At 45.3% G+C, this 25,743-nt stretch overlaps 1 protein-coding gene across 1 annotated transcript; it reads right to left on the bottom strand.

Annotated features, from left to right (window-relative positions):
- Nucleotides 1-2,592: 2,592 nt before the first annotated feature.
- LOC147985351 (uncharacterized) lies at nucleotides 2,593-3,504 on the bottom strand. Its single transcript, XM_087541529.1, has 3 exons — nucleotides 3,404-3,504; nucleotides 3,156-3,287; nucleotides 2,593-3,031 (listed from the first exon to the last, which is right to left on the bottom strand). Exons 1-3 carry the CDS (start codon nucleotides 3,502-3,504, stop codon nucleotides 2,593-2,595), a joined length of 672 nt encoding a protein of 223 aa, XP_087397655.1.
- Between the last annotated feature and the right edge of the window lie 22,239 nt (nucleotides 3,505-25,743).

The following is a 25,743-nucleotide window of genomic DNA, read 5'->3' as shown; positions in this document are numbered from 1 at the left end:
CGATAGTAGATAATAATTGTCTTACATAATTAGGAAGATAATTAAAAAAGTGACATGCAGCTATGCTCGAAATACACAAGGGCAAAAGAAGAAGGAAGACAATGATCTGGCTCGCTGATCTCTACTTTCTTGATGCGTTCTTGCAGGCCGCGGGAACTAGTCTCCGCGGCGAGCGGCGATGAGCTCAGTCGTGTCCTCAAGACGCTGCTTGAGAGCATCCACGGATTCCTCCACCAGCCTTTGGCACTTGATGTGGAGCATGTCATTCTCGTCCATAAGTTTCTTGACAATGACGCCGGTCGTCTTCAACAAGACACTGGTCTCCTCCTGCTGCTCTGCACTTTGGACGACCTTCGCCCTCAGCAGGTCGCGCTCGACCCAGAGCCTCTCATTGCCCTCCCTTAGTTGTCGGATGACGTCGGTAGCCTGTTCAAACGAGGCTTTCATGTCATCCTGCAACCTTGCCCAGCTAGAGATCTGATCCATCTGGCTATGGATGATCGCATGCATGCGCCTGTAAGAGTCGTCGCCTGCCCGCAAGACATTTTCCGAGGCCGCCACGGTACGGCGGGACATCTCTGCTGCATTCGCGGCACGACAGGACATCTCTGCTGCTTCCGTGGCGCGGCCAGACCAGTTTGCTGCATCGACGGCGCAGTAGGACCTCCATGCGGCTTCGGCGGCACGACAGGACCTCTGTGCTGCAACTTCCGCGTGGCGGGACATGTCGGCTACTTTCGCGGCGAGGCGGGACATCTCTCGTGCTTCTGCTTCCATGCTCGCCTCTCCCTGGTGGTAATCTCTCGACCCAGAACTCACGCTCGCCATGGCAGACGCAAGGGAAGGATGCTAAATGACTTGTTTGTTTTTGTGGATGAGGAGTTGAGGAGGAATGTGCGGTCATCTTGGCATAGTAGTACTTATAACCGAGTACTAATACGCTCCTAAGTGGGAAACCGTTTAGGTTGTGATCGGTGTGAACAGGTTTGCAATTAAATATAGCGTGGTAGTAGTAATTTGGAATGTGACGAGACACAAGCTCAAAATTTATTGACGGTTCTAGTTTCGAACTATTCCTGGATGGCGTAACGTGGGCACGTGTTCTTGGCCGTGGTGTAGCATATGCCATGGTAGTTCTTTTTCTACTGTTGTGTACATGCAATAACTGGCACTGTCGGATACATATTTTACGGTTATTGGGGCGTTCGACAGGAATAGCCTCGTGGCGAGCTATAAACTAGTCTTTTTTTCAGACGCATTACACCTATCTCTCGGGACTTCTCGGGCGCACCATCTCTAGCTTCCTAGGTCGATGCCACCCACATACATTTCTACTCTGAGTTTAGTACGTTATACAGGAAGAGAAGAGGTGCACGCACGCACTCGTCCTCTCTCACACACGCATCTATAGCTACGAATTGTAGTGTTCTCAACAATATGATTGGCTCTATCATAGGTGTCACATTGCTCCTTGGCCTTGAGATTGAGAATTTTAAAACACGGAGGCTAAGCTGGAGGCGCGAGGTTTTGGTTAATGTGCGGGCCGCAGATGGCACCAACACGACACGAGCTTCGTCTGCCTGGTGCGCATGCAATCGAGTGAGTTGTCCAAGTATAGACACAACCAGGCCCTCCTTGGTATCTACGCCTCGACTTGTATTAACATGCATATGTTACTAGTCTATGTTACTACCTTCATAGTGGATAGTAACATAGACTAGTATTAACATGCATATGTTACTAGTCTATGTTACTACCTTCATAGTGGATAGTAACATAGACTGGTACTAACATGCATATGTCCCTCCTTTCCGGTTTATAGGGCTTATCTCAAAATTTTAGTTTTCCCATTTTAAATTCTCAATTTGGTTGTTCCCCATCACATGTTCAGATTTCAAGGTGCAATCAATCATTGCATGCAAGTATTAAGAGAAAGTTGACCAATGCATGTACTTTATGCATGCATCCATTGCAATTAATGCATTGGTAAACACAATTTTTGAGGAAAACAAGCGCATTAATTGAGTGGTTTTGCAAACTACAAAAATTGTTCCACCACTCATCATCTACCTTGGTTTGTGAGATTTTTGAATTGAGCCCTATAAACCGGAAAGGAGGTAGTATGTGATAACATAGATGTCTTCATTTATTACTTTGTAGACTCATTTTGCATTGGAAAGCGCTATGTGATGGTAACATATTTATGTTACTCTATTTGCCGCTCTCCTCATTAATTACTTGCCACCTCATCATGTATGCACAGAGAAATTAGGATCGAAGGGAGTACTACTAGTAGTCGTACTACTTTGATGTGTCGCGTCAACTCGCACAAGTATGCAACACTTCCTGAACAAACAAGCATATAAGTTGTTATACTTCTTATAAGTTGTTATACTTCTTACGCAAAGGATCTTTATATCCAATAGACACAAAATATCTGTTCGACTGTTGGAAATTACTTTAACTGCTGATCTGATGTCGAAATAATTGCTGCATCGCCACCAAAACCCACCATCTCTTAAGCTAAAGTAGACCGAGCTAACCCCTATATTAGCATATTACTAAGATAAATACAAGGCACTGTAGAATCATTTAGGACATGAGCTTGTCAATCTGAATGTGGAGGGACACCAGCTTAGCCCCGCCCAGCAGCTTGGGCAGAACTGTGAAGAAGGTCAGCTCCTTCACGGCGACGTCGTCGGGATCCTTGCTGCTTGTCACCTCCATTTCCACCTTGACAGCGTCGGTCCTGCCTTTGGGCTCCCCCGGTGGGCCATTCGCCCACAGCTTGGCCACGTAGTGCGGCAGTGGGGATGACCCCGCTCTGATGCAGACGACCGATATGGGGATAGGCGCACCGATGTCGAGCATGCCACCGACCAAGAAAAACGCGCGTCCTTCCTCCTCCGCGAACAGCAAGAGCCGTGGCTCCGATGGTGGCACTTGCAGCTGAGCACCTTGCTGTACTGGATCCTGTGCACGGGCATGGGATGCACGATGCTGATGGTGTGGGAGAGCGCCGGCGGCGAGCCTTCGTAGACACAGACAGGCACGGGGCATTTGCAGGGTGCAAGCGGACACACGCTCTGGTGATCGGCGAGCTTGTGGTAAGTGACGTAGAGCCCACAGCCTTTCTGCGGGCACTCCACCCTCACCGAGGAGAGGACAACATCCACTGCCGTGTTCCGCACGTCGAAGCCACCGCCGCGCTCACACCTCTAGCACTGCCGCTGGTTCCTGGGGCGCTCGACGCGGTAGTCCGCACAAGCCAGGTGTCCTCCCTTACACTGCACAAATCAATTGAACAACACATCAATCAAGAAACCGGCACCTTGCTGGATCATCCACACGGACGAGGTGTATTCGAACCTCATACACTGGAGGCTTCAAGGGGCGGAGTCACAAGGGGCAGTGGAGCAAGGTGAGGTCCATCGAGACCATAGAGAGCTCCATCGCCGGGTCATGTTCCGTCTGCATGATCTCGCCCTCCTCGTGCACAACCATCTCTCGCTTTAGGGCTGGGGCATAACAAAGCTTTATCGTCACATATTCATACTACTTCAAGGTGCATTAAATTAACACATGCAAGTATCAAAAGGAGAGTCATGACATGCATGCATGCATTGTAATTAATGCATTGGTAAACACAAATTATTGAAATATATCGAGTGTAGTGCTTTGATGTGTCACGTCAACTCGTACAACAAGAAGTTTGTTTACTACAACGCCCTCTCGCCTTAACCGCACCTTCCTTTGGCTGCATGACAGGTGGGCCACCCACCTATTGGGCCCACCTGTCATACACGCAAAAGTAGGAGCAGTAAGTCAATGAAGCTGCATCCCTCCCTCGCCCATGAGCGTGGTGGCTGGCAGGACTAGGAGAAGCTTTCACTACACGCTCTCCCTCCCGCACGCGGTGGACATGCAGCAGTTCATGTGGTGTCAAATGGCTAGAAGCATACTGTAGTACTCCTCCACTGCAGTAGTACTCCATCATATTGTTCGACTTCTCGAAGAGGCGAAGAGCAAAGCGCAGCCCGGACGCTCATGTGGCAGTTTCATGTGTAGAGTAGTCTAGGATAGCGTGTACCGTGCCTATAAGCTTAAAATCATTGGGGTCGGCTCCATGCTTTTTTTATTAAAATAATCTTCTGGCCCTACCTGTCATCCTAGTGATTGTAGTTTGCACGCTCATCTATTCAAGACAGGAATATATATTTTAATTTGTAGTGGGGTAAATGTTAGAGGTTGCAGCAAATATATTGTACATTGCGGGTCTTTCAACCTAGTTTGGAGGCAACCATGTGGGGCCAGTGCTATGATGTGTCGTGTCAACTCGTACAATGAGGATAAGCTTGATTTTTACTACTACACGCCTTCTCCCTCACCCATGCGTGCGATGGCTCGTAAACGAGGACAGGCTTTTGCTTATAGTACTACAACAAGCTATCCCTCCCGCTCACAGTGGACGGACATGCAGCAGTGGATTCAATATTGTAGAAGCAGTAGTAGTAACATCACTGTTCGTCTTCTCGAAGAGGCGAAGAGCCAATCGCAACCCTGACGTGATAGTTGCGAACCTTGGAGCACGCATATAGCCAGGATCTTGCATGACAAAAAATTGCTATGTGATCCCACTATTGTAGTACTTGCTAGTATAGCCTTGTAAACCAGAAAGAAGTATTTGCCTTTCTAGAGATTTCAGCAAGTGACTAGACTACACCGAGACGGAGTACATATGGAGCAAAATGAGTGAATCTACACCATAAATAAATATGTAGTTCTCTCGTTTTCCACTCCGCCTTGGTCGCGGTGCACAATATTAAGTATACTAGTACTGACTAGTCTCTTTTTGACACGCATTTACGTTTTTTAACACGGTACAGATGCAAGCGCTCATATACACGCGCATACACTCACCCCTACGAACACACACATGCACACCCTACCCCTATGAGCACCTCCGAAAGACTGAGCCAGCATACTACTATCATCTTGAAATTTACGAAGTCACCATAGGCACCTCGTCGTTGACGGGAATGTCTCCTGACACGCGATAGACGCGAGCGGCAGTCGCCTCCATAGGTTCTTGAATGCCAAGGAGGGAGAGGGTAGCTGAGGGAGTCCTGGATTAGGGAGTCTCCGGACAGCCGGACTATATCCTTTGGCCGGATTGTTGGACAATGAAGATACAAGATTGAAGACTTCGTCCCGTGTCCGGATGGGACTCTACTTGGCGTGGAAGGCAAGCTAGGCAATACGGATATGTATATCTCCTGCTTTGTAACCGATCTTGTGTAACCCTAGCTCCCTCCGGTGTCTATATAAACCGGAGGGTTTTAGTCCCTAGGACAACATACAATCATACCATAGGCTAGATTCTAGGGTTTAGCCTCTCTGATCTCGTGGTAGATCAACTCTTGTAATACCCATATTATCAAGTATAATCTAGCAGGACGTAGGGTTTTACCTCCATCAAGAGGGCCCGAACCTGGGTAAAACATCGTGTCCCCTGCCTCCTGTTACCATCCGCCTTAGACGCATAGTTCAGGACCCCCTACCCGAGAACCGCCGGTTTTGACACCGACATTGGTGCTTTCATTGAGAGTTCCTCTATGTCGTTGCCGTTAGGCTTGATGGCTCCTTTGATCATCGATAGCGATGCAGTCCAGGGTGAGACTTTTCTCCCCGGACAGATCTTTGTATTCGGCGGCTTCGCACTGCGGGCCAACTAGCTTCGCCATCTAGAGCAGATCGAGAGTTATGCCCCTGGCCACCAGGTCAGGTTTGGAAGCTTAAACTACACGGCCAATATCCGCGAAGACTTGATCTTCAACGGATTCGAGCCCCTTCCCAATGCGCCACACGATCACGATGAGCATGATTTAGCTCTGCCATTGGACAGTGTTCAGGAGATCGTGCCCGCAACCGCTCCGACCCTCAATTCGAAGCCAGTTGCGCCATCCATCGACGGGTGGATAGACCCCACCACGGAGGTTGCACTCTCATCGGTGATCGAGCCGACTATCGACCTTACCCTTCACGGGAGCCCTGACGCCGGACTACCGGATTCTTCCCCGGCCACGGACTCTGAACCGCCTGCGCCCGTACCTATCGAATCCGACTGGGCGCCGATCTTGGAGTTTACCTCTGCGGATATTTTTCAGCACTCGCTCTTCGGCGACATACTGAACTCATTAAGGTCTCTCTCCCTGTCAGGAGAGTCCGGGCCGAACTATGTTCGGCAGGATTGGGGTTCGGATGATGAAGAAATTCGCCGCCCACCCACCACCCACTTAGTAGCCACTGTCGACGATTTGACTGACATGCTCGACTTCGACTCCGAAGACATCGACGGTATGGACGACGATGCAGGAGACGAACAGGAACCACTGCCCACAGGGCACTGGACGCCCACTTCATCATATGACGTATACATGGTGGACACACCCAAAGAAAACGACGACGAGGAACGGAAGGACGCAGCAAAGGGTTGTTCCCTCGAGAAGCAGTCAAAGCGGCGGCGTAAGCGCCGCTCCAAATCCCGCCTCGGCAGAAACAGCGGTCGTATAGACCCAGCAATAGAGCATGGTGAACCATCGCCCGACCAGGGCAACACGGAGAATCAAATCGAACAACCCGACCTCGTCGAAGATAACAGTCCGGACGAATCACACCGGACAAGCACCCGGAGCAACAGAATGCCCATCAAAGGCTGGTTGCCACTGCGAGGAGTCTGAAAAAGTAGAAGCAAAGGCTCAGGGTTGCACAAGACACACTCAGAATCAGATGGAGTGAAGTACTCAACACTGCAGCGAAGTACGGCGGTAATCGCCACATCAAGAGCTACCCGAAGCGAAAGCTGCTACCTGAATTCGATGAGGAGGCCTTAGATCCCCCGCAATAAAAAAACAAAACGGCCATCCAGTCGGATAGACGACCTCGTGGCCAACATAGAACGGCAAACGACGCCGCACATAAGCCGGTACGCGATCCACGCGAGGACTCGCATCAAAAGTACGGCACAACCAGATCCATCTACGGGCCACGCAAACGCGCTCCAGCATGCAATGCAACACAACAAACATCCCAATACCATGGTACACCCAAATACAGGGGTGCCACACGCCCCCTATGTTTCACCGATGAGGTGCTAGACCATGAATTTCCAGAGGGATTCAAACCCGTAAACATAGAGGCGTACGATGGAACGACAGACCCTGGGGTCTGGATTGAGGACTACATCCTCCATATCCATATGGCTCGAGGAGACGATCTCCACGCCATCAAGTACTTACCCCTCAAGCTCAAAGGGCCAGCTCGGCACTGGCTTAAAAGCCTCCCCGAAAACTCCATTGGAAGTTGGGAAGAGCTCGAAGACGCCTTTCGGGCAAATTTTCAAGGGACCTATGTCCGACCACCGGATGCAGATGATTTAAGTCATATAACTCAACAGCCCGGAGAGTCAGCCCGAAAGCTTTGGAACAGGTTCCTCACTAAAAAGAACCAAATATAGTCGTCTGTCCGGACGCTGAAGCCTTAGCAGCTTTCAAGCACAGCGTTCGAGACGAATGGCTTGCCAAACACCTCGGCCAGGAAAAGCTGAGAACAATGGCGGCATTAACAAGCCTCATGACCCGCTATTGCGTGGGCGAGGACAGCTGGTTAGCCCGATGCAGCACCAGCGACCCAAGTACATCCGAAGTCCGGGACGGAAACGGGAAATCACGACGTAGCAAAAACAAGCGCCGGAATAAAGAAGACATCCCGAAGAGCACAGTGGTAAACGCCGGATTCAAAAGCTCTCGGCCAGGTCAGCAAAAGCTGCCCCCCAAGGGCAACAAAGACGAACTGTCCAGCCTAAACAAGATTCTGGACCAAATATGTCAGATCCATAGCACCCTCGATAAACCTACAAATCATACCCATAGAGAATGTTGGGTCTTCAAGCAGTCCAGCAAGCTCAACGCCGAACACAAGGGGCAGGATACACCAAGCGAAGACGAGGACGAGCCTCGCAAGCGAAGCACCGGGGAACAGAAGAAGTTCCCACCAGGAGTCAAAACAGTAAACGTATTACACGTGACAAAGGGGAGAAATAAAGCGGCACTCCTAGAGACACATGCCCCAGGGCCTATCACCGCGGAGTCCTGCCACTGGTCGTTCCAACCGGTCACATTTGACCATCGAGATTACTCGGCAAGTATCCGACGTGCAGGATGGGCTGCCTTGGTATTAGACCCAATAATTGACGGATACCACTTCACACGAGTCCTGATGGACGGTGGCAGCAGTCTAAACCTGATATATCAGGACACAGTCCGCAAAATGGGGATAGACCCAACAAAAATTAGCCGCAGCAATACTACCTTTAAAGGAGTAACGCCAGGCCCAGAGGCCCATTGCACAGGCTCCCTGCTACTAGAGGTTATATTCGGCTTTCCTGATAACTTCCGTAGCGAAAATTTAATGTTCCACATTGCTCCGTTCCAAAGTGGCTATCAAGCACTACTCGGACGTGAAGCTTTCGCTCGATTTAATGCAATACCGCATTACGCTTCCCTCATGCTTAAGATGCCCAGTCCATGTGGCATCGTTACAGTAAATGGAAATATTGAGCGCTCCTTGCACGTGGAAGACTGTGCGGCTGCCTTGGCAGCCGCACACTAAACAGCCTCACCAACTAAAGCATCTGACAGGTCGTTAAGACCACAGACACAGTTGGACGAGTCCGGTACTGCTATATGTAATTGATACAGGTTTGATGGCTATACCCCTATTACAATACAAGGGGCTCAACGCGCGCGCACAAGTGACAATCAGGCTCAACTTTACTCATATTGTTTATTTAGTATAACTTACCTTTTGCACGGCAACTTTTCAATTAAGTTCCTCTCTTTTTCAAATGACCATCGTGCTACACCCGTCCAGAATATGGCACAATGGAGACACAGGCGCAGACGTGCAGCAGGGACCCGTTCCAAGGATTCTTTTTAGATTAAGACCCTGTGTAAACCTTTCTTACTGTCTCTTGTTGATACACATCCCTCGGATTCTCGGTACAATTGAGAAGGATGCTGACGTATTGGCATGTGGCCACGTTAGAATATTGCACATACCTGGACACCAGGGGCTTATTACAAAGGGCACTGTTTAGGCCCGGTTTACACCATAAAGACCGAATACCTTAGGGAGTGTTCGGCGTCGCGAGTTTGGCCTTATATGCATCAGCTCCGAATCATGTCTTTGGTCAAATGTTGGGTTTGCCCGGCTCCTGTGTTTTGCTGCCTTACGTTCCGCTCTATCGGCTAAGGCGGCACCAGGAGAACTACTGCGATTGTGCCCTAGTTCATCCGGACGAGCACCTCAGTAGAGAAAGCCAAAAACTGACTGTCATGATATAGGGTGAGACTGGTCAACCACTCGATGACCTATCGGAATCTTCGGGATTCCTCCGCCTCAACGAAGGGTCGTTTCCCGGTCAGGCATGTACGCACCCCGAATTCGGATAAGTGCGGAGCCACCAGGGGCTATATAGTAGCCCCACTGTCAAACTCCTCTGGCTAAGTGAAAGTGTTAAAGCATTATAGTCCGGTTGCCTAGTTCGCTGTGCTATCACCTCCTTAATGTACCAATATGTTGAGTCAAGTGTGAACATGCGTCTTCTGCGAACACCCCCACATTATATGCGTGGGGGCTGATGCCGATGACTGCAATCTTTCAGGTTATATACATATATACATAAATGGCCGCACAGGAGGCATCACAATACTTTCGGGCAAAAGTATAAATACATCCTTGATAAACTTAATAAAACATTGTTTTTACAATGGGAGTACATGTCACTCAAACATAATATTCTTCGAGCATTGGGCCTCTATCGAACGAGCGCCTTCAAGAACTTCTTCAAAATAGTGCTCGGCAGCCACTCGGCCTATGGCCGAACCCTGCGCTGCAACAGTGGTGGCATCCATCTCCGTCCAGTATGTTTTAACATGGGCAAGGGCCATCCGAGAGCCTTCGATGCACGCCGACCTCTTCATCGCATTAATGCGCGGCACCGCACCAAGGAACTGCCATAGCAGACTAAAATAGTTGTTCGGCTTTGGCCTTTCTGGCCACAGATGATCCACAACATACCTCATGGCGAGTCCAGACAATCTATTCAGCTCGGCCCATTCGTCAAGCCAATCAGTCAATGGAAGCAGACGGTCTGGAACATTAAATTGTGACCAGAATAGCTTGTCCACTTCATGTGATCTCGGAAGTATTCGGCCGCATCGACAGCACTCGCCGCCAAGTCCAGATATGCGTCCGCCGAACTCCACAGCCGGTCTAGAGGGGCATACTGAAGATCTCCAAACTTCCTCCACAACATAAGGGGTTTCCCAGCCGCGATATCCCCGGCTTGACGCAGCTCCTCCTTTTTCGCTCTCATCGCAGAGCGGGTATCTTTGGTCGCCATCGTGGCCTTTTCCAGGTCCGTCGCCTTCGCCCGGTTTTCTTCTTCAAGAAGCCAGCAACGGTCGGCAGTATATTTTAACTTTACAGCCATCTTGGCCATTTTCTCTTTGCTCTCGCAATGTGCGGCATGTTCGGCCCTTAACTCTTTGGCTGCTTGCAAAGCAGCCACATTGCTACTCCTTGCTTGCTCCTTGGCTCGGGCAAGCTCCGCCCGAAGGGTCTCCACGATGGCCGCTCCATCTGCAGTCACAACATATTAAAGATACTGGCATCATGCTGCTCTTATTATGTGACGATTACCAGAAAGGCCACTCACCCTGTGCCTCGTCAAGCCGCTCATTGAAAACACGATGTCGGCATCTGCCGCATCCAGCTGTCGCTTTAGATCGGCATACCCATCAGTCCGGCTAGCCACCGGAGCCTCCATCACCTGCACATAAAGGCAGTCTGGTTATTACCTGGGACTATGATCCTCTGTTTGCCGCCGTTTTCGACGACAACTTGAGTCTCAGGGGCTACTATCTACACAAGGTACATCTAAAAATGTGCGGTACTTTCAAAAATATACATCATTTCATGTACCTCAAAACCCGTCAGTTGACTCATAAAGGCTTCATGCAACCCGCTTTTGGCAGACGAAATCCTTTCAATCACCGTACCTATCAATGTGCGGTGCTCTTCTGAGATAGCCGCCTTCTCCAACAGATCCCTCCGTACATCCGACCGCGCACCAGACGATGTCGGACTCTTTTTGCTCTCTTCGAGAGCCGGATACTGAGGACTTTGGGTGGCCATAGGATTACCTTCTGGCCTTGCCGGATCAGGAGAAGCCCTCCGCGACGACACCTCAGGGTCGCCTGCTTCGTAAGGCGGCGTGGCTGGGGGAGGCGTTTCGCTCTCCATCATCTCCGGAAGAAGATCCCCCGAAGATGAGCTCAGCTGAGAAGGGCTAAGATCCGAACTGCAAGATAAATACTTCGGTTATTTTCCTCAGAAGTAAGGTAGGATATCTTCACCATTAAATACCTTTTGATTACTTACAGCTCGTTAGAGGGCTGATCCCCACGCGAACATTGTGCGGCAAGAACACCCTCCGAGGCAGGACCCTCTGGCAGAGATTTCTTCTCCCGTTTGGAAACCTTGATTTCCGGATCGTCGGAGGTAATCCTCTTCCTTCCCCGGGGAGAGAGAATGTCAGATTCTTCCCCTCGGTTATCCTCCCTCGCGGAGGCGCTCATTCCCTCAGTTGGAATAGGTAGCGATGGAGGCCCGCTTTCGCCCTCTTTATTCCCCCTTCGTCTTCCTTTGAGGGCACCTGACAAGGTGCTGGCTCGAGCATCTTTTCCAGCACCAGATTGTCCAAGCCTTCAGGAAGGGGGGCCGAACACCGGATCATCTTCGCCTTTGTTATCCAGTTGTGGTCAAAGAGCGATTCTTCAGAATGATGTCATGATAAATAAAAGGACGATGTGTTAGGCCATGGGATTACTTACTTGGGCGGTGGTGCGGTTGCTGCTCAGGCCCACGTCCTCGGTAGTGTCCGAACACTCTATTTGGGGTCCGAAGAACGATTTGTACATCTCCTCGTGTGTCATGCCAAGGAAATTTTGAATAGTGTGCGGTCCTTCTGGGTTGAACTCCCACATGCGGAGGGGCCGGCGTTTGCAAGGCTGGACTCAATGAACCAGCATGACTTGCATTACCATAACCAGACTAAAATCTCCCTCGAAGAGATCTCGGATATGGCTCTGCAGTATTGGCACGTCCTTGGCTGGACCCCAGCTCAGTCCCCTGCTGATCCATGACATCAGTTGTGGTGGAGGGCCCGAGCGAAAGGTGGGGGCAGCTACCCACTTGGCACTTCGGGGAGCTATGACGTAAAACCACTCCCGTTGCCACAATTCGGACACCTCTGGAAAGGAACCCTTTGGCCATGGAGCATCAGAAATTTTTCTTATTAAAGCACCTCCGCACGCTACGTACTGTCCCTCGGCCATCTTCGGCTTCACATCGAAGGTCTTGAGCCACAAGCCGAAGTGAGGGGTAATGCGGAGGAAGGCCTCATAGACGACAATAAATGACGAGATGTGAAGAAGGGAGTCCGGGGCCAGATCGTGAAAATCCAGCCCGTAATAGAACATAAGACCCCTGACAAAGGGATCTCGAGCGAGGCCTAGACCTCGGAGGAAGTGGGAGACGAACACAACACTCTCGTTGGGTTCGGGAGTAGGGATGACCTGCCCTCGGGCGGGCAGCCTATGCGAAATTTCGGCGGTCAGATATCTGGCCTCCCTCAACTTCTTGATGTCCTCCTCCGTGAGGGAGGAAGACATCCACCGGCCTTGAAGGCTGGATCCATACATGATTGAAGTTCCGAAGCACCTGACCTTGGCTTTGGGTGTTAGAACTCGAGGCGGGGGAGGGATTCAATTGATCATGGGAGGGAAAAAAGTAACAGCCTTGTCCCTTTATAAAGAGGGTGAATATCAAGCGTCCTCCTCGTGGCCGTTTGGGACTTGCCTAAAATCTAGGAGTCCTAGGCACAGTTGGGTTACCCACGTCCATATTGATGAGAATCCCGTAATAAGGGGAACATGATATCTGCTTTGACAAGACGTGTCAAGAAACCGCCTCGCGTTATGTGCGGGGGCTGGTTAAAGAAAAACGGTTCAAATAATTACCAGGCCATGGCGTGATGTCATGCTGCCAAAACGTGTCAGCAGATTAGATTTGTGGTAATATTATTCTCTCTACGGTGGTATGTGGAACTTATTTTGCAGGGTCGGACACTATCCTTATATTCAAATTCTTCCGTGGTGTGTTCGGAGGAGGAACCCGCCTTGCAATGCCGAAGGCAACACTGCGCGTCGGACTCATCGTCATTGAAGCCTGGTTCAGGGGCTACTGAGGGAGTCCTGGATTAGGGGGTCTCCAGACAGCCGGACTATATCCTTTGGCCAGATTGTTGGACTATGAAGATACAAGATTGAAGACTCCGTCCCGTGTCCGTATGGGACTCTACTTGGCGTGGAAGGCAAGCTAGGCAATACGGATATGTATATCTCCTCCTTTGTAACCGACCTTGTGTAACCCTAGCCCCCTCCGGTGTCTATATAAACCGGAGGGTTTTAGTCCGTAGGACAACATACAATCATACCATAGGCTAGCTTCTAGGGTTTAGCCTCTCCGATCTCGTGGTAGATCAACTCTTGCAATACCCATATTATCAAGTATAATCAAGCAGGACGTAGGGTTTTACCTCCATCAAGAGGGCCCGAACCTGGGTAAAACATCGTGTCCCCTGCCTCCTGTTACCATCCGCCTTAGACGCACAGTTCGGGACCCCCTACCCGAGATCCTCCGGTTTTGACACCGACAGTATCGGTTCCCGAGACGTTGAACGGTCAATGATGCATCCTCAATTACATGCAAAGGGAATTAATTGGAGAAGAAGAATAGAGCCAGCACGATGTGAATGCAACAGAGTTTGGACTCTCATATAAAGGCGCCCCACCACTCCAATCCATCTACTCCTAGTCTCAGTGCAATACTGCTCACTCCAATCCAAGACCAAGTGACCAAAAGCCACAAGCACCTATGGAGGCGATGGACGCGAGCGGCAGTCGGCTGTGCCAAATCATCCAAGGCACTGGCCTGCAGCCCCGCGCCGTGCAGCGTTTCCAGACGGTGTTGGGGATGGCCGGCGTCATAGCCCTCACCAGCACCGGCTTCGCCTCTCGCATGGACGACATGATGGTCAACTCCATCTGCAAGTTCACTGCCATCAAGAAGCGCGCGGACGACCTTGCCGTACTGCTCCAGCCCATGCACCCAGGCTCCTCATTGCCTGCCACCCTCATCGGCCTCCACGGTGATGAACTCTTTCAAGCCCTAATGGCCCTGCAGGTGCCGGAGGTAGCGACGAAGAATGTGCACCTCGAGGCCGCACTCGCCGCGCCGCGCCTCGCCATGCAAGAAACCGTCGACCTGCACATCCACGTCTACGAGTAAATCATCTACATAGGCCACTACAATGCCAGTGAGGACAGAAAGAAGTTGGCCTTCTTCCACTGGCTGCAATCTTTGGACGCCATTGTTTAGAAGCACGTCGACCTGGCCATGAAAGCCGTTGCTACTTAGCCACCGTTCGGTGGGCCGGCGCCCTAAGTCGAGGAGGTGGACATCGTCGATGGATGCATCTCTTCTCCTTGCCTCCTGTAACCAGCACTGCATCGTGATGTCTACTACACAACCTTCTTCTTGTAGACATTGTTGGGCCTCGAAGTGCGGAGGTTTGTAGGACAGTAGCAAATTTCCCTCAAGTGGATGACCTAATGTTTATCAATCCGTGGGAGGCGTAGGATGAAGATGGTCTCTCTCAAACAACCCTGCAACCAAATAACAAAGAGTCTCTTGTGTCCCCAACACACCCAATACAATGGTAAATTGTACAGGCGCACTAGTTCGGCGAAGAGATGGTGATACAAGTGCAATATGGATGGTAGATATAAGTTTTTGTAATCTAAAAATATAAAAAACAACAAGGTAACTAATGATAAAAGTGAGCAAAAACAGTATTGCAATGCGTTGAAACAATGGTAGATATAATTGGATCATATAACTATCCCTCAACATGCAACAAAGAGTCACTCCAAAGTCACTAATAGCGGAGAACAAACGAAGCGATTATTGTAGGGTACAAAACCACCTCAAAGTTATCCTTTCGGATCGATCTATTCAAGAGTCCGTAGTAAAATAACACAAAGCTATTATTTCCATTCGATCTATCCTAGAGTTCGTACTAGAATAACACCTTAAGACACAAATCAAACAAAACCCTAATGTCACCTAGATACTCCAATGTCACCTTAAGTATCCGTGGGTATGATTATATGATATGCATCACACAATCTCAGATTCATTTATTCAACCAACACAAAGAACTTCAAAGAGTACCCCAAAGTTTCTACCGGAGAGTCAAGACGAAAACATGTGCCAACCCCTATGCATAAGTTTACAAGATCACAAAACCCGCAAGTTGATCACCGAAACATACATCAAGTAGATCATGTGAATATCCCATTGTCACCACAGATAAGCACATGCAAGACATACATCAAGTGTTCTCAAATCCTTAAAGACTCAATCCGATAAGATAACTTCAAAGGGAAAACTCAATCCATTACAAGAGAGTAGAGGGGGAGAAGCATCATAAGATCCAACTATAATAGCAAAGCTCGTGATACATCAAGATCGTGTTGAATCAAGAACATGAGAGAGAGAGAGAGATCAAACACATAGCTACTGGTACATACCCTCAGCCCCGAGGGTGAACTACTCCCTCCTCGTCATGGAGAGCGTCGGGATGATGAAGATGGCCACTGGTGATGGATTCCCCCCTCCGGCAAGGTGCCGGAATGGGTCTAGATTGGTTTTCGGTGGCTACAGAGGCTTGCGGTGGCGGAACTCCCAATCTAGGTTATTTTCTGGAAGTTTGGGGATATATAAGAGGCGTTGGCATCGGGAGAAAGTCAGGGGGGTCCACGAGGCAGCCACGAGCCATGGGGCACGCCTAGGGGGGTAGGGCACGCCCCCCACCCTCGTGGAGGCCTCGGGACTCTTCTGGTCCATCTCCAATGCTCCGTGGGCTTCTTCTGGGCCAACAATGATCTCCATAAATTTTCACGTCAATTGGACTCCATTTGATATTCCTTTTCTGCGATACTCAAAAACAAGGAAAAAACAGAAACTGGCACTGGGCTCTAGGTTAATTGGTTAGTCCCAAAAATCATATAAAAAAGATATAAATGCATATAAAACATCCTAGATGGATAATATAATAGCATGCAACAATCAAAAATTATAGATACGTTGGAGACGTATCAAGCATCCCCAAGCTTAATTCCTGCTCGTCCTCGAGTAGGTAAATGATAAAAACAGAATTTTTGATGTGGAATGCTACCTAACATACTTTTCAATATAATTTTCTTTATTGTGGCATGAATGTTCAGATCTGAAAGATTCAAGACAAAAGTTTAATATTGACATAAAAACAATAAAACTTCAAGCATACTAACCAAGCAATTATGTCTTCTCAAAATAACATAGCCAAAGAAAGCTCATCCCAACTAAATCATATAGTTTGGCCATGCTTCATTTTCATCACACAAAATGCTCCCATCATGCACAACCCCGATGATAAGCCAAGCAATTGTTTCATACTTTACTATTCTCAAACTTTTTCAACTTTCACGCAATATATGAGCGCGAGCCATGGACATAGCACTATGGGTGGAATAGAATATGATGATGGAGGTTGTGTGGAGAAGACAAAAAAGGAGAAAGTCTCACATCGATGCGGCTAATCAACGGGCTATGAAGATGCCCATCAATTGATGTCAATGCAAGGATTAGGGATTGCCATGCAACGGATGCACTAGAGCTATAAATGTATGAAAGCTCAACAAAAGAAACTAAGTGGGTGTGCATCCAACTCGCTTGCTCACGAAGACCTAGGGCATTTGGAGGAAGCCCGTCATTGGAATATACAAGCCAAGTTCTATAATGAAAAAATTCCCACTAGTATATGAAAGTGACAAAATAGGAGACTCTCTATTATGAAGATCATGGTGCTACTTTGAGGTACAAGTGTGGAAAAATGATCATGGTGCTACTTCTATCTTTTTCTCTCATTTTTTTGTGGGCTTCTTTGGCCTCTTTATTTTATTTGGGCTTCTTTGGCCTCTTTTAGTTTTCGTCCGGAGTCTCATCCCGGCTTATGGAGGAATCATAGTCTCCATCATCTTTTCCTCACATGGGACAATGCTCTAATAATGAAGATCATCACACTTTTATTTACTTACAACTCAAGGATTACAACTCGATACTTAGAACAAAATATGACTCTATGTGAATGCCTCCGGCGGTGTACCGGGATATGCAATGAATAAAGAGTGACATGTATGAAAAATGAAAGGTGGCCTTGCCACAAATATGATGTCAACTACATGATCATGCAAGGCAATATGACAATGATGGAGCGTGTCATAATAAATGGAACGGTGGAAAGTTGCATGGCAATATTCTCGGAATGGCTATGAAAATGCCATAATAGGTAGGTATGGTAGCTGTTTTGAGGAAGATATAAGGAGGCTTATGTGTGATAGAGCATATCATATCACGGGGTTTGGATGCACCGGCGAAGTTTGCACCGACTCTCAAGGTGAGAAAGGGCAATGCACTGTACCGAAGAGGCTAGCAATGATGGAAGGGTGAGAGTGCGTATAATCCATGGAGTCAACATTAGTCATAAATAACTCACATACTTATTGCAAAAATCTACAAGTCATCAAAAACCAAGCACTACGCGCATGCTCCTAGGGGGTAGATTGGTAGGAAAAGACCATCGCTCGTCCCCGACCGCCACTCATAAGGAAGGCAATCAAAGAACACCTCATGCTTCAAATTTGTCACACAATGGTTACCATATGTGCATGCTACGGGACTTGCAAAGCTCAACACAAGTATTTCTCAATTTCATAATTACTCAACTAGCACGACTCTAATATCACCATCTTCATATCTCAAAACAATCATCAAGTATCAAACTTCTCATAGTATTCAATGCACTCTATATGAAAGTTTTTATTATACCCATATTGGATGCCCATCATATTAGGACTAGTTTCATAACCAAAGAAAACTACCATGCTGTTCTAAAGACTCTCAAAATAATATAAGTGAAGCAGGAGAGCAAATGACAAACTACTCCTAAAGATATAAGTGAAGATTAATGAGTAGTCGAATAATTATGCAACTATGTGAAGACTCTCTAACATTTAAGAATTTCAGATCTTGGTATATTATTAAAATAGCAAGCAAAACAAAATATAACAAAATGATGCTCCAAGCAAAACACATATCAGGTGGTGAATAAAAATATAGCTCCAAGTAAAGTTACCGATGAACGAAGACGAAAGAGGGGATGCCATCCGGGGCATCCCCAAGCATAGGCTCTTGTTTGTCCTTGAATATTACCTTGGGGTGCCTTGGTAATCCCCAAGCTTAGGCTCTTGCCACTCCTTATTCCATAGTCCATCGAATCTTTACCCAAAACTTGAGAACTTCACAACACAAAACTTAACAGAAAACTCGTAAGCTCTGTTAGTATAAGAAAGCAAATCACCACTTAGGTATTGTCAAGACAAGATTCATAATTTTTCTCACATGATGCCTACTGTACCCTATCATTTCTACAATTTATATTTAGAAACATAAGCCATAGAAACTAGAAAACAAGCAAACTATGCATCGAACACAGAATCTGTCAAAAACAGAACAGTCTGTAGTAATCTGTAACTCTTGAATACTTCTATAACTCCAAAAATCCTGATAAATTAGGAAGTCCTAGGAATTTTTTTATTAATCCTCTGCAAAAATAATCAGTATTTTATCGCGCTTCTGTTAAAAAATAAAACTAATCTCCTGGGCACAAAAGTTTCAATTTTTCAGGAAGATCAAATCAACTATCACCGTAAGCCATCCCAAAGGTCTTACTTCGCACTTTATTGAAACGAAAGCTATAAAACATGATTACTACAGTAGCATAATCATGTGAACACACAAAAACAGTAGGTATAAATATTGGGTTGTCTCCCAACAAGCGCTTCTCTTTAATGCCTTCAAGCTAGGCATGATGATTTCAATTAATGATGCTCACATAAAAGATAATAATTGAAACATAAAGAGAGCATCATGAAGAATATGACTAGCACATTTAAGTCTAACTCACTTCATATGCATAGGGATTTTGTGAGCAAACAATTTACTAGCATAGGAAAGCAAAACAAGCATAACTTCAAGATTTTAAGCACATAGAGAGGAAACTTGATATTATTGCAATTCCTACGAGCATATATTCCTCCCTCATAATAATTTTCAGTAGCATCATGAATGAATTCAACAATATAACCACCACATGAAGCATTATTTTCATGATCTACAAGCATAGAATTTTTATTACTCTCCACATGAGCAAATTTCTTCTCATGAATAGTAGTGGGAGCAAACTCGACAAAATAACTATCATGTGAAGCATAATCCGATTGAAAGTTAAAATCATGATGACAAGTTTCATGGATATCATTATTCTTTATAACATACGTGTCATCACAATAATCATCATAGATAGAAGGGATGCTTTCATCATAATAAATTTGCTCGTCAAAACTTGGGGGACAAAAAATATCATCTTCATCAAACATAGCATCCCCAAGCTTGTGGCTTTGCATATCATTAGCATCATGTATAATCAAAGAATTCATACTAACAACATTTCAATCTTCCTCATCATCCAAAGATTTAGTGCCAAACATTTTAATGCATTCTTCTTCTAACACTTTGGCACAATTATCGGAATCCTTATTTTCACGAAATATATTAAAAAGATGAAGCATATGAGGCAACTTCTACCTCTTGAGCATGTGTTGGTTTTCCCTTGAAGAGGAAAGGGTGATGCAGCAAAGTAGCGTAAGTATTTCCCTCAGTTTTTGAGAACCAAGGTATCAATCTAGTAGGAGACTACACGCAAGTCCCTCGTACCTACACAAACAAATAAGAACCTTGCAACCAACGCGATAAAGGGGTTGTCAATCCCTTCACGGCCACTTGCAAAAGTGAGATCTGATAAAGATAATAAGATAAATATTTTTGATATTTTTGTTGTATAGATTGGAAAATAAATATTGCAAAATAAAAGGCGGCAGAAATATAAAGTAGATAGGAAAATAATATGATGGAAGATAGACAAGGGGGGCATAGGTTTCACTAGTGGCTTCTCTCAAGATAGCAAATTCTACGGTGGGTGAACAAATTACTGTCGAACAATTGATAGAAAAGCGCATAGTTATGAGAATATCTAGGCATGATCATGTATATAGGCATCACCTCTGCGACAAGTAGACCAAAACAATTCTGCATCTACTACTATTACTCCACACATTGACCGCTATCCAGCACGCATCTAGAGTATTAAGTTCATAAGAATAGAGTAACGCATTAGGCAAGATGACATGATATAGAGGGATAAACTCAAGCAATATGATATAAACCCCATCTTTTTTATCCTCAATGGCAACAATACAATACACGCCTTGCTGCCCCTGCTGACATTGGTAAAGGACACCACAAGATTGAACTCAAAGCTAAGCACTTCTCCCATTGCAAGAAAGATCAATCTAGTAGGCCAAACCAAACTGATAATTCGAAGAGACTTGCAAAGATATTAAATCATGCATAAAAGAATTTAGAGAAGAATCAAATATTGTTCATAGATAATCTTGATCATAAACCCACAATTCATCAGATCTCGACAAACACACCGCAAAAAGAATTACGTCGAATAGATCTCCAATAGAATCGAGGAGAACTTTGTATTGAGATCCAAAGAGAGAGAAGAAGCCATCTAGCTAATAACTATGGACCCGAAGGTCTGTGGTAAACTACTCACACATCATCAGAGAGGCTATGGTGTTGATGTAGAAGCCCTCTATGATCGATTCCCCCTCTGGCGGAGCACCGAAAAAGGCCCCAAGATAGGATCTCATGGGTACAGAAGGTTGCGGCGGTGGAAATAGGGTTTTGTGGTCCTCTCGGATGTTTTCAGGGTATATGAGTATATATAGGTGAAAGAAGTAGGTCGGTGGAGCCACGAGCGGCCCACGAGGGTGGAGGTGCGCCTACCCCCCTGGGCGCGCCCTCCTACCTCGTGGCCGCCTTGTTGCTTCCTTGTCGTCCACTCCAAGTCTCCTGGATTGCGTTTGTTCCAAAAATAACTCTCCCGAAGGTTTTATTCCGTTTAGTATTCCTTTTCTGCGAAACACTGAAATAGGCAAAAAAACAGCAATTTGCACTGGGCCCTTGGTTAGTAGGTTAGTCCCAAAAATAATATAAAAGTGCATAACAAAGCCCATTAAACATCCAAAACAGATAATATAATAGCATGGAACAATAAAAAATTATAGATATGTTGGAGACGTATCAAGCATCCCCAAGCTTAATTCCTGCTCGTCCTCGAGTAGGTAAATGTTAAAAATGGAATTTTTGATGTGGAATGCTACCTAGCATAATTCTCAATGTAATTTTCTTTATTGTGGCATGAATGTTCAGATCCGAAAGATTCAAGACAAAAGTTTAATATTGACATAAAAATAATAATACTTCAAGCATACTAACAAAGCAATCATGTCTTCTGAAAATAACATGGCCAAAGAAAGTTATCCCTACAAAATCATATAGTCTGGCTATGCTCTATCTTCATCACACAAAGTATTTAATCATGCACAACCCCGATGACAAGCCAGGCAATTGTTTCATACTTTTGATGTTCTCAAACTTTTTCAATCTTCACGCAATATATGAGCGTGAGCCATGGGCATAGCACTATATGTGGAATAGAATGGTGGTTGTGGAGAAGACAAAAAAAGGAGAAGATAGTCTCACATCAACTAGGCGTATCAACTGGCTATGGAGATGCCCATCAATAGATATCAATGTGAGTGAGTAGGGATTGCCATGCAACGGATGCAATAGAGCTATAAGTGTATGAAAGCTCAACAAAAGAAACTAAGTGGGTGTGCATCCAACTCGCTTGCTCACGAAGACCTAAGGCATTTTGAGGAAGCCCATCATTGGAATATACAAGCGAAGTTCTATAATGTAAAATTCCCACTAGCATATGAAAGTGACAACATAGGAGACTCTCTATCATGAAGATCATAGTGCTACTTTGAAGCACAAGTGTGGTAAAAGGATAATAACATTGTCCCTTCTCTCTTTTTCTCTCATTTCTCTTTTTTTCTTTTTTTATTTGGGCCTTTTCCCCTTTTTTATGGCCTCTTTTTTCCTTTTTTCATTTTTTCCGTCTGTAGTCTCATCCCGACTTGTGGGGGAATCATAGTCTCCATCATCCTTTGTTGACTTGGGACAATGCTCTAATAATGATGATCATCACACTTTTATTTACTTACAACTCAAAAATTACAACTCGATACTAGAACAAAATATGATTCTATGTGAATGCCTCTGGCAGTGTACCGGGATGTGTAATGAATCAAGAGTGTCATGTATGAAAGAATTATAAAGGTGGCTTTGCCACAAATACGATGTCAACTACATGATCATGCAAAGCAATATGACAATGATGTAACGTGTCATAACAAACGGAACGGTGGTAAGTTGCATGGCAATATATCTCGGAATGGCTATGGAAATGCCACAATAGGTAGGTATGGTGGCTGTTTTGAGGAACGTATATGGTGGGTGTATGATACCGGCGAAAGGTGTGCGGTATTAGAGAGGCTAGCAATGGCGGAAGGGTGAGAGTGTGTATAATCCATGGACTCAACATTAGTCATAAAGAACTCACATACTTATTGCAAAAATCTATTAGTTATCGAAACGAAGTACTACGCGCATGCTCCTAGGGGGATAGATTGGTAGGAAAAGACCATCGCTCATCCCCGACCACCACTCATAAGGAAGACAATCAATAAATAAATCATGCTCTGACTTCATCACATAACGGTTCACCATACGTGCATGCTACGGGAATCACAAACTTTAGAACAAGTATTTCTCAAATTCACAACTACTCAACTAGCATGACTTTAATATCACCATCTTCATATCTCAACACAATTATAAAGAATCAAACTTCTCATAGCATTCGATGCACTTTATATGATAGTTTTTATTATACCCAACTTGGATGTCCATCACATTAGGACTAATTTTATAGCCAAAGAAAATTACCATGCTGTTCTATAAGACTCCAAAAATAATATAAGTGAAGCATGAGAGATCAAAAATTTCTATAAAATAAAACCACCACTATGCTCTTAAAAAGATATAAGTGAAGCACTAGAGCAAAATTATCTAGCTCAAAAGATATAAGTGAAGCACATAGAGTATTCTAATAAATTCCGATTCATGTATGTCTCTCCAAAAGGTGTGTATAGCAATAATGATTGTGGTAAACTAATATTCAAAGACTCAAATCATACAAGATGCTCCAAGCAAAACACATATCATGTGGTGAATAAAAATATAGCCTCAAGTAAAGTTACCGATGGACGAAGACGAAAGAGGGGATGCCTTCTGGGGCATCCCCAAGATTAGGCTTTTGGTTGTCCTTGAATTTTACCTTGGGGTGCCATGGGCATCCCCAATCTTAGGCTCTTTCCACTCCTTATTCCAAAATTCATCAAATCTTTACCCAAAACTTGAAGACTTCACAACACAAAACTCAACAGAAAATCTCATTAGCTCCATTAGTATAAGAAAACAAACCACCACTTCAAGGTACTGTAATGAACTCATTCTTTATTTATATTGGTGTTAAACCTGCTGTATTCCAACTCCTCGTTCATACCCCCCGATACTAGCCATAGATTCATCAAAATAAGCAAACAACACACGAAAAATAGAATATGTCAAAAACAGAACAGTCTGTAGTAATCTGTAGGTTTCGAATACTTCTATAACCCCAAAAATTCTGAAATAAATTGGTGGACTTGAGGAATTTTTCTATTAATCATCTTCAAAAATAATAAATCTAATCGCACTCTCCAGTAAAACATGGCAGCTAATCTCGTGAGCGCTAAAGTTTCTGTTTTTTTACAGCAAGATTGCAAAGACTTCCCCAAGTCTTCCCAAAGGTTCTACTTGGCACAAACACTAATTAAAAACATAAAACCACATCTAAACAGAAGATAGATGAATTATATTACTAAACAGGAACAAAAAGCAAGAAACAAAAAAAATTGGGTTGCCTCCCAACAAGCGCTATCGTTTAACGCCCCTAGCTAGGCATAAAAACAAGAATAGATCTAGGTATTATCATAATAATGGTAGGGAAAATTGAGGAAACTCATCTCATATTCCCTATGTTCAGCAGCAAGTTTTCTTTGTGGCAAGCAAAAGTAATCAAAAGGGCTAAATTTAATGGGACAAAAGTCCCCAAGATCAAGCTCGGGAGGTATGGGTTCCTCCTTTGGCCCGTTATATTGCACAACCAATTCATCATTATAAGCATTCTTTTGACAATAAGTCATGAGCCTTTGTTCAAGATAAAAACCTAACCCATTGTTCTGAATAGCAAAGTCATCATTGAGTTCAGAAATTCTATCAACTAGAACATCGGTAGGAACCTTCTTTCTAAGTTTTTCATTGTAAGCAACATGATCTAAAGATCGTAAACGCATTAAGTCTTCTTGATTAAAAAGGATAGCTTATATGGGAGGAAAACCAGCGTCCACCCTATAATGCGCAAAAATTTCATTGGCCTCCCTCATTATAAACCTAAACTCATGTGCCAAAAAGATAGTAGCTGCTCGCTTAATAGAAGAATGCTCGATATTGGAAAATTCTAGAAAAATCCTTTGTATGCAAGGATGCATATGAATAAATTGTCTTTCAAGTTCAACTACGAGCGAGGATAAAGAATCCGCAAGACTACTAGTTCTATGAAGAATAGACCCACCCATAGAGGGCAGGGCACCGACACAAGTAAAGAAATCTTGAATAACTCCTTTTCCAATAATATTACCGCTACCAATCCGAAAACTTTTAGTGTGTAAAATAGTAGGTTCTTCATGAGGATCATCAAAAGCATAAAAATTTTCCATGTTATTACCACTATCCTTATCAACGATAACCTCCCCAATTTCAGACATGATGGCATCAAATTGCACAAAGAACGGGCACACAAAAAGCAAGAAAAAGAGTGAACGAAAAATAGGGCGAATAAAACGGCAAAGGTGAAGTGGGGGAGAGGAAAACGAGAGGCAAATGGAAAATAATGTAATGCGAGGGATAAGAGTTTGTGATGGGTACTTGGTATGTCATGACTTGTGCGTAGATCTCCCCACCAGCAGCGCCAAAAATCCTTCTTGCTACCTCTTGCGCATGCGTTGGTTTTCCCTTGAAGAGGAAAAGGTGATGCAGCAAAGTAGCGTAAGTATTTCCCTCAGTTTTTCAGAACCAAGGTATCAATCCAGTAGGAGACTGCACGCAAGTCCCTCATACCTGCACAAACAAATAAGAACCTTGCAACCAACGCGATAAAGGGGTTGTCAATCCCTTCACAGCCAGTTGCAAAAGTGAGATCTAATAAAGATAATAAGATAAATATTTTTGGTATTTTTGTTGTATAGGTTGGAAAATAAAGATTGCAAAATAAAAGGCGGCATAAATAGAAAGTAGATAGGAAAATAATATGAT

Source organism: Triticum urartu, chromosome 2A (assembly GCF_056163025.1).
Source record: "Triticum urartu cultivar PI428250 chromosome 2A, HENAU_Tu73, whole genome shotgun sequence".
Taxonomy (NCBI): Eukaryota; Viridiplantae; Streptophyta; class Magnoliopsida; order Poales; family Poaceae; genus Triticum; species Triticum urartu.
Note: the sequence above shows the minus strand (reverse complement) of the source record. Positions and strands in the feature narration are given on the sequence as shown.

Coding starts and splice junctions, on each gene's coding strand:
- LOC147985351 (XM_087541529.1), bottom strand. CDS start 3,504: ATGGTTGTGCACGAGGAGGGCGAGATCATGCAGACGGAACATGACCCG. Junction 3,288..3,403: donor ACCTTGCTCCACTGCCCCTT/GTGACTCCGCCC, acceptor TGATTTGTGCAG/TGTAAGGGAGGACACCTGGC. Junction 3,032..3,155: donor TGGATGTTGTCCTCTCCTCG/GTGAGGGTGGAG, acceptor GTGTCTACGAAG/GCTCGCCGCCGGCGCTCTCC.